This window comes from Pongo abelii, chromosome 23 (assembly GCF_028885655.2).
Source record: "Pongo abelii isolate AG06213 chromosome 23, NHGRI_mPonAbe1-v2.0_pri, whole genome shotgun sequence".
In the NCBI taxonomy this organism is placed as follows: domain Eukaryota; kingdom Metazoa; phylum Chordata; class Mammalia; order Primates; family Hominidae; genus Pongo; species Pongo abelii.
In genome coordinates this window covers 35,862,283-35,874,553 of record NC_085929.1, presented here as the reverse complement: position 1 = coordinate 35,874,553, position 12,271 = coordinate 35,862,283, and the positions used below count along the sequence as shown (strand labels likewise).

At 44.7% G+C, this 12,271-nt stretch overlaps 2 protein-coding genes across 2 annotated transcripts in view; one reads left to right on the top strand and one right to left on the bottom strand.

Moving 5' to 3' along the window:
• The window catches only part of LOC129052612 (uncharacterized), a 34,284-nt gene extending 25,182 nt beyond the window's left edge, over positions 1-9,102 (top strand). The window contains exon 4 of the mRNA XM_063722836.1: positions 5,096-9,102. The gene's annotated coding sequence lies outside the window, so the exon portion shown is untranslated. The remainder of the gene's footprint in view (positions 1-5,095) is intronic.
• On the bottom strand, positions 5,029-9,281 carry RFPL1 (ret finger protein like 1). The gene is made up of 2 exons (XM_063722837.1): positions 8,103-9,281; positions 5,029-5,683 (listed from the first exon to the last, which is right to left on the bottom strand). Exons 1-2 carry the CDS (start codon positions 8,473-8,475, stop codon positions 5,070-5,072), a joined length of 987 nt encoding a protein of 328 aa, XP_063578907.1. The 5' UTR covers positions 8,476-9,281; the 3' UTR covers positions 5,029-5,069.
• Between the last annotated feature and the right edge of the window lie 2,990 nt (positions 9,282-12,271).

Sequence of the window (12,271 nt, the reverse complement as noted above, 5' to 3'; positions counted from 1 at the left end):
CAGCCTTGCCAACATGGTGAAACCCCATCTCTACTGAAAAATGCAAAAATTAGGCTGGGCACGGTGGCTCACTCCTGTAATCCCAGCACTTTGTGGGGCCGAGGCGGGTGGATCACGAGGTCAGGAGTTGAAGACCAGCCTGGCCACCCCATCTCTACTAAAAATATAAAAAATTAGCCAGCCATGGTGGTGGGTGACTGTAATCCCAGTTACTCGGGAGGCTGAGGCAGAGAATTGCTTGAACCCAGGAGGCAGAGGTTGCAGTGAGTCGAAATTGTACCACTGCACTCCAGCCTGGGCGACAGAGCGAGACTCCGTCTCAAAAAAAAAAAAAAAAAAAAATTAGCCAGGCATGGTGGTGCGCACCTGTAATCCCAGCTACTCGGGAGGCTGAGGCAGAATTGCTTGAACCCAGGAGGCGGAGGTTGTAGTGAGCTGAGATCACGCCACTGCACTCCAGCCTGGGCAACACTGTCTCAAAAAAAAAAAAGAAATGAAGAAAATCTGCTGAGCGCTCTGGGGAAAAAAGTAAAAAAGAATGAGATCATGTCCTTTGCAGCAACATGAATGGAGCCGGAGGCCATCATCCTAAGCAAACTAACACAGGAACAAAAAAACCAAACACCACATGTTCTCACTCAGAAGTGGGAGCTAAACATTGAGTGCACACGGATGCAAAGAAGGATGCAAAGAACAATAGAAATGGGCCTACTTGAAGGTGGAGAGTGAGAGCCGTAAAACTACCTATTGGGGCCTGGCTGGGTGGCTCACGCCTGTAATCCCAGCACGTTGGGAGGCCAAGGCGGGTGGATCACCTGAGGTCAGGAGTTCGAGACTAGCCTGGCCAACATGGTGAAGCCCCATCTCTACTAAAAATACAAAAATTAGCCAGGTGTGGTGGTGAGTGCCTGTAGTTCCAGCTACTCGGGAGGCTGAGGCAGGAGAATTGCTTGAACCCGGGAGGCAGAGGTTGCAGTGAGCTGAGATCGTGCCACTGCACTCCAGCCTGGGCGACAGAGCGAGACTCTTTCTCAAAAACCAAAACAAACTACCTATTAGGTATGGTACTTATTACCTGGGTGACAAAACACTCTATATACCAAGCATGCAATTTATCTGTAGAACTGACCTGCACATGTACCCCTGAAACTAAATAAAAGTTGAATTTGTAAAAAAAAGAAAAAAATTGTATGCTGAGGTTGCTAAGACCTATGGTAAGAACAAATCTATCTGTGAAATTATGAACGTGATGTTGTTATCATTGTTCTTTTTGGTTACTCTTGTTCATCTCTTATTGTGCCTTATTTATAAATGAAATTGTTTCACAGGTATGGGTGTATAGGAGAAAACATAGTATATATGGGCTCAGTACTGTCCATTGTTTCAGGCCTCCTCTGGGAATCTTGGAATGTATCCCCCAAGGACAATGGGGGGACTGCGGTTGTCTTTTGGTCTCCTGTCCCCCACTCAACCCTACCACCCCCACTCCCATCCACCTCATGTGTCTCATCCACTGTCCTGGATCCACCTGTGGCTTCCCTGATCCTTAGTCCTGGCCTCTGGGCCACCTTTCAGGTTTGCTCTTCCATCTGGATGTCCCACAAGTCCCACCACCTCACTGAGCCCCCAAACCATTCATTTTCTTAATTTTTAAAAATATTTGTTTATTTATTTATTTTCTGCTGAGACAAAGTTTCACTGTGTCTCCCGGGTTGGAGTGCAGTGGCGCAATCATTGCTCACTGTTACCTTGAACTTCCAGGCTCAAGTGATCCTCCTGCCTCAGCCTCCAGAGTAGCTGGGACTACAGGCACACTCCACTGTACCTGGCTAATTTTTTAAAAATTTTTCTGTAGAAATGGAGTCTTTCCATCTTTCCCAGGCTGTTTTTGAACCCCTAGGCTCAAATAATCCTCCTATGTCAGCCTCCCAAAGTGCTGGGATTACATCTGTGAGCCACCGCACCTGGCCCAAACCATTTTTTGATCCATTCAGTAAATGTCTAATGGGCACTCACTGTGCCTGGCTCTTTTTGGATATTGCTGAGACACAGGAATAAAACAGTATAGCCTGTGCCCTCTTGGAGTGCACCTTCTTTTGCACGACCATTCACGGATTCATTTGGCAAATACTTCTCATGCTGGAGAGTGGCACCCACAGTCAGGAGAGATGTCGTCTGTGTTCCTGAGGAGCTCAGAATAGGCAGAGGCTGTATTGCATGACAGCTAAGGGTATGGGCTTTGGAACCAGGCAGCCAGGTTCTGCCTCTTGCCAGCTGTGTGATCTTGGGTGAGTCTCCTCCCTCCCTGAGTCTCAGTTTCCCTCTGTAAGATGGGGGAAGTAATGATACCTACTTTGTAGGGTGGTTGTGGGAATTAAAGGAGATTTTTTTTTTTTTTTTTTTGAGATGAGTCTGACTCTGTCACCCAGGCTAGAGTGCAATGGCATGATCTTGGCTCATTGCAACCTCTGCCTTCCAGGTTCAAGTGAACCTCAGCCTCCTAAGTAGCTGGGACTATAGGCGTGGCCACCACGCCCAGCTAATTTTTTTTTTTTTTTTTTTTTTTTTCTGAGATGACGTCTTGCTGTCACCCAGGGTGGAGTGCTGTGGTGTGATCTCAGCTCACTGCAACTCCCGTCTCCCAGGTTCGAGCAATTCTCCTGTAATCCCGAGTAGCTGGGCCACTGCACTCCAGCCTGGGCGACAGAGCAAGACTCTGTCTCAAAAAATAAAAATAAATAGAATAGTCCACTTGCAGCTCGGAAGAGGGGGCCATGTATTCATAGGCTCCTGTGCCCCATGGGTCGGTGTGCCTGTGGCTGCCAGTTCCCTCTCAGGACTGGGCTGGTGTGCCAGGAAGCACCAAGAGCATCCCATGTCGGAAGTCAGTGAACCCAGGGGTGGAATCAGAGAGAGACGTCTGCAGGTGGCCAAGGCAGCAGTGACAGAGACCACGCACATGCAACGCGAGAGAGAGGGAGGGAAGGAGAAAGATCCAGACAGGAAGAAACAGGGAGATGCCCGGAAATGACAGGAGAAGAGCCTGGGGTGGGAGGGAGGGAAAACAGAACTGCTGGATGTGCAGGGTCAGCCCTGCCGCCCTCCGGCCTGGGGTTCTGCCGCACAGGACCTTCTGCTCACAGTTCTCCCAGGGAGGTTTGGAACCGGACCATTCTAGATACCAGGGGTGGGGTGTGGCTTCATTCTAAGCATGGATGCCTGAGGGCAAGGGCACTGGGGCTCTGTCTCCTCAGGGAATCCTTGAAGAGAAAGGCCAAAGGGATACATTAGTAACTAAAGTCTGTCATTCACATAGTGTTCTTTCTTCCTGTTACACATTTCTATGAATTGCGAAATATTTATGATGTTATTTTTATCATTTTGATCTCATGAGGAATACTCTCCCTGCTCCAAAACTTCCCTCTTCTTTACTTATGAATCTCTGTCCTCTTTCTCCAGAAACCTTACCAACTATTGATATTTTTACTGTCCCCTTGGTTTTGCCTTTTCCAGAATGTCATATAGTTGGAGTCATGTATTAGGTTGGTGCAAAAGTAATTGCGGTTTTCCCATTCTTTAAATGCCAAAAACCGCAACTAGTTTTGCACCAAGCTAGTATTATGTAGCTTTTTCAGATGAACTTACTTCACTAATTAACATAAAGTCACCCTGCTCTGCTGCCTTTCTGTGTGGTCTCATCCAATGAAGGCATGCCCTCACAGTCTTTCTGATACATGCCATTGTCTTTTCTATGCCTTGATGGAGAACTCCTTTAAATCACAGAATAATATTGTGTTTTATGGATGATGATTTTTTTTCATTCACCTCTTGAACATCTTGCTTCTAGTTTGGGTGGTTATAGATAAAGCTGCTGTAAACATTCCTGTGCAGGCTTTGTGTGGACATAACTTTTCATCTCAGCCGAGTACATACCTAGGAGCACAATTCTTGGATTATATTGTGAAAATATGTTGGGATTCATAAGAATTTGGTGCATTTCGTAAGAGAAATCATTTGGTTCTGGTGTTGTCTTTTTTGGAATGTTCTTAATGTTAATTCACTTAATAGGCAGAGGCTGTTCAGATTGTTCCTAGTGTGACCTTGGGAAGATTATGTCTCTCAAGGAATTGATGCATTTCACCTGGTTATCAAACTGTGGGAATAGAGTCACGCATAACAGTCCCTGATTATCCTTTTAATGCCCAACAGTTTGGTAGACATGGCCTCTCTTTCATTTCTAATATTAGTAATGTGTGTTATCTTTTTTTGCTTTGTTAGCCTGCATAGAGATTTATTAATTATAACAATTACAATTAATAATTGCAATAACTAATTGGGGGGAATTATCATTAATGCAGATGAACACACATCCAGGAAAATGTTACCCACACTGAGCAATGATGGTGACAACTTTTCAGTTCTGGATGGGACATAGGCATTTATCCAGCTCTCTGTTCAAATACAAACACACCCACACACGCACACACATACACACGCTCACGCATTTACTATAAATAAAATCTATTGTACTCCTATCATTTAGAAAGTCACATAATCCAGCTGGGTGCAGTGCCTCACGCCTGTAATCCCGGCACTTTGGGAGGCTGAGGCGGGTGAATCATGAGGTCAAGAGTTTGAGACCAGCCTGGACAACATGGTGAAATCCTGTCTCTATTAAAAATACAAAAAATTAGCTAGGCGTGGTGGGGGGTGCCTGTAATCCCAGCTACTCAGGAGGCTGAGGAAAGAAAGTCACATAATCCATTAGGTGATATTCCAATGTTTATTTAACTCATAACTTCTATGATACATTAATTTGAACTTACAGAAATAAAAAAGCATTTGAAAATTGATCCCAGAATACAGAATATTTCTATAGGAAACCAGATGTGAACCATAAGACTCAATGAGTTGGATGGTGGCAATAATTACTACTTAAGACTCAATTTATAAACTAATCAAATTGGATTAAGTATAATCATGAAATGTCCCATATTTTTCTCCTGTGACTTTGTATAATGCTTTTACTGAGTAGAGAGTTCCTAAGTCTACCCATCCAAGTAATTTTCTTACCCTGTTTTTTGTTTTTTTGCAGTGGGGGTTTGTTTGGCCTCCCCAGGATGGACTGGAGCATCAGTAGTGCCTGAGTTCATCACAGGACAGATGCTCAAGACACTCTTATCACCATTATGTGGACTTGGAGGAGCCAAAAGCGGGCGCAGTGGCTCCTCAGCAGAGACGCTCCTGAATGTATAGACATGGGAACCACCTTCAGCATCAAAAAAGGAAACGTTCTGCATGCCCATATCCAGAAAAATCCCCACTCGCTGTAACTTGCGGTCTACGAAGAGGAAAGTCAGCGGCTCCGTGCTGGCAGAGAGGCGGCTTCCATCCCTCAAACTCACAGTCCAGAATCCATGCTCTGTGGTCAGCTGGATCCTCCCTTTGCGGCGAACAGATTCTCTGCAGACTCCCAGGTCCCATTCTGTGCTTGTTCCCACGTCCACCTCCCAGTAGTGGCGGCCACAGGTAAAGCGAGGGGAGCCCAGGACACAAATGGACACGTCAAATCTCTCAGCAAGGTCTTGCCGATTCTGTCTGATGCGCCCACTTCGGACGCTCCTGAGATCGTCAGAAATGAGGAGGAAGTCGTTGGCTGTGTCGGCATCCAAGGTCATATCCACTGTGAAAAGGAAAAAAGTTGCTCAGCAAATGGACAGAAGCCAACCCCATGCCTCTCCCCTACTTCCAAGGCCCAAATATCTCTTGACTTTGGTTTCTTTAATTCTCTTCTTCCCCCAAAATCAAAACGTTTCAAGAGGCAACTTCCCTGACTAGTTCAAATTCTCATAGGTAGGTATGCTTTGTGGCAATACCCGACTCTTATTCACAGTAGCAATTATTTTACTTTATGTCACGTGTTTGCTTCATTGGACTTTTCTTCATTTAGAGTGGAGGGTCTCTGAAGGCAGACACCATGACCCCCTTTCTACCACCTTGATGGGTGAACAAATGAATGATAATTAAGACAATGCAAGTGGTCGATGTGAAATATGTTTCTGCTTCCACCTTGTATTGCTCAATTCAGTATATAGAGCATGATTCCAGGCCTTTGTTTTCCATGTCTGTAAACAAATTAACTGTGCACGGTTCTGACAGCAGATAGGGTATCTCTGCAGCTGACAATGTGATGACAATGTGATGACAGAGGTGCCAGTCCTGGACATTAGGAGGCTCCAAGGCCAGGAGGAGGAGGGGGGCCTTAGATGAAAGAATGTTTTCCATCCTACATGAGAGGTGAGACCTTAAGCAAAACAATGGTAAATTTTGGAGCGAAGAGAAAGGTATTTGAAAGTTGTTCGTTGGCCGGGCGCGGTGGCTCACACCTGTAATCCCAGCACTTTGGGAGGCCGAGGTGGACGGATCACGAGGTCAGGAGATCGAGACCATCCTGGCCAACACACGAAACCCTGTCTCTACTAAAAAACATACAAAAAAATTAGCTGGGCATGGTGGCGGGTGCCTGTAGTCCTAGCTACTTGGTAGACTGAGGCAGGAGAATGGCATGAACCCAGGAGTCGGAGCTTGCAGTGAGCAGAGATCGCGCCACTGCACCTCCAGCCTAGGCGGCAGAGCGAGACTCCATCACACACACAAAAAAAAGAGAAAGTTGTTCCTCATAACTGACTGATTGTAGAGAATAAGGGCAGCAAATACAAAGGTCAATAATTTAAGGCATTGGGTATGTGGTTGACAGGTGAAGCCGCCAGTTCTCATGGAGGAGGCAGTGTGATCTGGCCTAGAGAAAATTAATTGTCCAGAGCATTCTGAAAAAAAATCTACAGAACATATGATCCTTCAAGTCAAAAAACTGATATGATCACCAATATAGATTTTATAGATTACAGTAAGACTTGAGGAGATTGATTGCTGTTTGATGGTGAATTAGGGAATGAAATGAGATGAGTGGACATGGACAAGGAAGGAGGAAGAGGGTTCCAAACATGACTTGGGCAGGGTGAATCTGTCCTCCATATTTCAGCAGAGACACAGGTATGGGTAGGTGGATGAGTAGAGATCATGGGTGTAAGGGCAGAAGCTACCAGTGTCAGGGACATAATAGGGGCCCACTACCATTTATAGGTGTAATTCTTTGCCCAGGCTGACCATAACCTCTTCATTTAAATATTCCTTTTCTCCAGAGTTATGGAGAGTGATACTATTTTCTGTAGCCAGGACCACTGTTGAAGCCCATGGCACACGGATGAGGAGACCAGCGTCTGCAACTCGCCCCACACTCACAGAAACAAACACCATAGATGCTCCATTCCAAACTCTTCCCAACCCTGGGGTGAGGTTGTTTGGTACAATGGGTGCCAGTATTCACTGTGCATTAGAATTACCAGGCCCATTTTAATGTCAGAGTCCTGGGAACCTTTGCTAGAGAGAAATTCAATTTCAGTTTCTCTATGTTTTTTCTACTCAGCAAAGTCCCCAAGCTAGCGGGATCAATCCTGAGACTTCCCAGTTCAGCATCTGCATTTTAACAAGATCCCCAGGTAATCTGAGCACACTAAGTTTAGAGAATCTCTTGTCTGACCCATGACATAGACATCAGGTTTTTTTTTTTTTGAGACAGAGTCTCACTCTGTCACCCAGGCTGGAGTGCAGTGGCGCAATCTTGGCTTACTGCAAGCTGCGCCCCCACAGGTTAACACCATTCTCCTGCCTCAGCCCCCGAGTAGCTGGGACTACAGGCACCCGCCACCACGCCTGGCTAATTTTTTGTATTTTTAGTAGAGTCAGAGTTTCACCGTGTTAGCCAGGATGGTCTCAATCTCCTGACCTCGTGATCCACCCGCCTCGGCCTCCCAAAGTGCTGGCATTACAGGCATGAGCCACCGTGCCCAGCCTTTTTATTTTTATTTTTGGAGATCACCAGGTGATTCTGTATGTTGTCAGGGCTGAGAATCTGATGAAGAAGCATCTCAATTTTAGGTGCCAGACAGCAGCTAATCCCCATATGGAATGAGGGGCCAGTTGCACAAATGATTTTTCTTGGTCTGTTCTTGGGAAGGGGGCAGGTTATACAGATTCCTTACCTTGGAACTTCCGCATCCTTGGGTTCATCTGCAGAATCTTCTTCAGCTTGGGCTCCAGTTCCTTGAGGTGGGAAACCAGCCTCTCTAGCTTTCGATTGGGCCTGAGGTTGTTCCTCTGAGAGACCGTGGAACAGCAACAGCAAAGTAGATCCTCCCCATGGGGCTCCTTCTGCAGTGAATTGATGCACTTGAGGCAGATGGCGCATCCACACTCCAGGGACATTGGTTTCTCTAGATAGTCTGAGCAGACAGGACAGCTGCTTGCTTCTTGGAAGAGTGCAGCCATGTCCACTGCCAGGGGAAAAGTACACAAGGGAAGAAAATTTCCGTGAGGTGAAAGCCTGTTAGTTGTGACAAGTGACAACCTTTTCATTCATAGAGGTATTGTGTTCCAGCTTTGTCACTCCAAGAACAAGACCATGAGTACAAACACTCAAGCACATCCCCCTACCCCCTGTCTTCAGAGATTTGAAGTTCTATTGGGAAAGAAAGTCACGAATCATCACTGTGCTCTGAGCTGAGGTGGAGGAAGGGTCCATTCTCCTGGTGACCCAGCAGCTGAGCCTGAGCCAGTGACACGGCAGCACCCATGTGAGGAACAGCAAGCTGGGGTCATTTCACCTCCTCCTGGGGAGCCCAAGCAAGAGATTGATTGATGAACATAAGAATTAGGGGTTGGGAGGTCGGGCTCGGTGGCTCATGCCTGTAATCCCAGCACTTTAGGAGGCTGAGGTGAGTGGATCATCTGAGGTCATCAAAAGTTCGAGACCAGCCCGATGGGTGAAACCCCATCTCTACTGAAAATACAAAAGAATTAGCCAGGCGTGGTGGCACACGCCTGTAATCCCAGATACTTGGGAGGCTGAGGCAGGAGAATTGCTTGAACCTGGGAGGCAGAGGTTGCAGTGAGCCAAGATCCTGCCATTGCACTCCAGCCTGGGCAACAGAGTGAGACACCATCTCAAAAAAAAAAAAAAAGAGAGGGACTGGATGCAGTAGCTCACATCTATAATCCCAGCACTTTGCGAGGCCAAGGCTGGAAGATCCCTTGAGCCGAGGAGTTTGAGACCAGCCTGGGCAACACGGGAAGACCCCATCTCTACAAATAATAGAAAAATTAGCAGTGAGCAGAGATCATACCAGGTCACTCCAACCTGGACAACAGAGTTAAGACCCTGTCTCACCAAAAAAAAAAAAAATCACATCCTTCTCCAGCCTTGGAAATGAATACCAAATTGACTGCCACCACTCCTAGACTGGGGGTCCAGGGTGACTGGTTTTCAACTCTGAGGCAACACTCAGACGGCCTTTGTTGAATTCATTAATTACGAATTTCTCTCATTCATCCCCCCAAGTCATAATCCCCATTTCTAGGAATCTAAGGAGGAAAAACACACACACAGGCATGGGCTCACCTCTTCTGCTGGAAGCTCCTCTGTCCTGCAGCCTGCTTCCACTGGGAGCTCAGGTCTTGTGGGGAAGGGGCACACGACGGCCTTTTATTGGTGAGATTCCCACCTCCCACTGGGTCACGCCCTTCCACACCCTCTAACCTAATGAGGCTTTGATTTAATTATAGCAGGGAATTAGGTTTTTACTGGTGATATTTCTCCAGTTAATGGTAACTTCAGTAAATCCTTCATCCTGACAGTGTATTTTTCTTTCATATGAAGGTAAGATTAAATTGCCTTTAGATTAAATTAGGCTTAATGTACTAACTTCAAAAGCTTATTTTAGAGATGTTTCCATCAGTTGTCAGTAAAGATAATTCCTGTAATATGTTGTAGGCTTCAAGCTTTGCTTGGAAACCTAAAGTATTAAGTATGATTGGATTTGCAATTTTACAAAATGGTTTAAATTCATATACATCGGACTCAAAGGTAATAGGGGCAGGCATCCCATTGAGGAAATTCTAGGTAATTTTTACTTATTTTCATTGGTTTATTTCTGGTTTTGAAAAAATTTCATAATTCATAGGAAAAAAATTGAATAATTACTATTTTGACAAGTGACCATTAAACTTCTTGGACCTCGAGTACTTCACAGAGTATTAAGATAAAAGTCACAATTAAAAAAAAAAAAAGATGATTTTCTTGTGAAACCTGTGTTCTCAAATAAAAATTGTTACCCGTGAAGTGAGTTGTGCTTTCTTCCATTTGAATCAACCCCGAATCTTTTCATTTTCATGCCTTTCTGTGTAGTGGGATCTTTACTGCTTTGTTTTCAAATTTCAAATAATTTGAATATAATCTTATCATTTTCCCTATCCCCTTTGGCACATATTAAAGGAATTTTCTCTTTTTGCATAATTAAAAATAAAGACCTAATTTTGGTCAGCTTTAAGTATGATTCCTCATGGGATTAGAGGACTCTGAGACACTCAGGTCTTGTTTTGGTTTACTTTTTTTTCCTCTTTACTTTCAGTTGACGTAATAATTGTACATATTTATGGCACACAGTAATATTTTGATACATGCATAAAGTGTGTAATAATCAAGTCAGGATAATTAGCACACTCTAAACATTTCTTTCTTTCTTTTTTTTTTTTTTTATTGAGACAGAGTCTTGCTCTGTCAGCCAGGCTGGAGTGCAGTGGCACAAACTTGGATCACTGCAACATCCACCTCCTGGGCTCAAGCAATTCTCCTGACTCAGCCTCCTGAGTAGCTGGGATTACAGGCATGTGCCACCATGCCTGGCTAATTTTTTTTTTTTTTTTTTTTTTTTGTATTTTTAGTAGAGACAGGGTTTCACCATTTTGGCCAGGCTAGTCTCTAACTCCTGACCTCAGGTAACCCGCCCGCCTCGGCCTCCCAAAGTGCTGGGATTACAGGCGTGAGCCACCATGCCCAGCCAACATTTATTATTTCTTTGTGATGGGAGCCTTCCTAATCCTCTTAGCTTTTTGAAAATATGCAATCATGTGTAAGTGACCATATTTACCCCACAGTTGTGCTAGAGCCCATTTCTCCCATCTAGCTGTAATTTTATATCCAATTACTGACCTCTCCCCAAGCTCCCCTCCCCCTTACCCTTCCCAGCCTCCACTGAAGCCCATTTCTCCCATCTAGCTGTAATTCTGTATCCAATAACCAACCTCTCCCCAAGCTCCCCTGCCCCTTACCCTCCCAGCCTCTATACCCACAATTCTATGCTCTGCTTCTGTGAGCTCAGCATTTTTCATTTAGCTCCCATATAGGAGTGAGAACATGCGGTATTTATCTTTCCAGACCTGATTTATTTGCTTAACATAATGTCCTCCAGGCTGAGACTCAGGTCTTGACCCAGAGAACTGATGAATCTGCAGGTGTCATGGAAATGGCCAGGTTAGTGATTAACTTGTACTTAATTCATAAAATAACAGCTTTGTTTTCAAATTTCAAATAACTTGAATATAATCTATTTCCCCCTCCTAAAATGTATCACATATTAAATAAAGATTTTTTTCTTTGTATATATATTTTTAAAAGACCTACATTTAGTTCTATTAAAAAATGATGTACAATGGGATGAGATCACTCCTCGGGATTCAGTGTCTGAGCAAGAAAACAAGGCTTGGGAGACAGTGTGTAGGGAGCCAGGTTAACTCTACATGATTAGAATGAATTGGATCTGGTCATAAAGCAATCATTTGGGGTTTGCTCTTTGCTGGATTCTGGGTCACTCCACATCCACATGTAAAGACAGAGTCCAGCCCTGGTGTATCCTGTATGTCAGAAAAACTTTCTGCCAAAACCAGGCTGGATACAACATAAAGAGTGTAAGAATGACTTAGGAAATTAGTCAAATTCACAAGATGATCCTTTCAGCTGCTCCAGGGAAGAAGGAACAGACAGACAGCGAGATAGATTTGCAGAAGAGATGTGATGTCAATGAGACAGTAGCACGGTGCAGGGTGAGGCAGCCAGGGCACAGAGAGGCAGCAAAAGCCACTCAGGTGTGGGAGGGACACGGAGCCACGGCCCATAAAACCCAAAGGACAACTGTAACAATACTTTTTAGTATTTAAAAGGCAATTTCTTATTAATCTACTTAATTGACATTCATGGTTTGAGATGTTCCATATTTTTCTGCTGTAACTTTGTTCCATTATGTTGTAGCAAGCAGAAAAGTTTCTAGCATTGAGCATAAAGTGATTGTCTAAATGGTTTTGTGGCTAAAAGTTTATT

Coding starts and splice junctions, on each gene's coding strand:
- RFPL1 (XM_063722837.1), bottom strand. CDS start 8,475: ATGAAAAGGTTGTCACTTGTCACAACTAACAGGCTTTCACCTCACGGA. Junction 5,684..8,102: donor AAGGATGCGGAAGTTCCAAG/GTAAGGAATCTG, acceptor TCCTTTTCACAG/TGGATATGACCTTGGATGCC.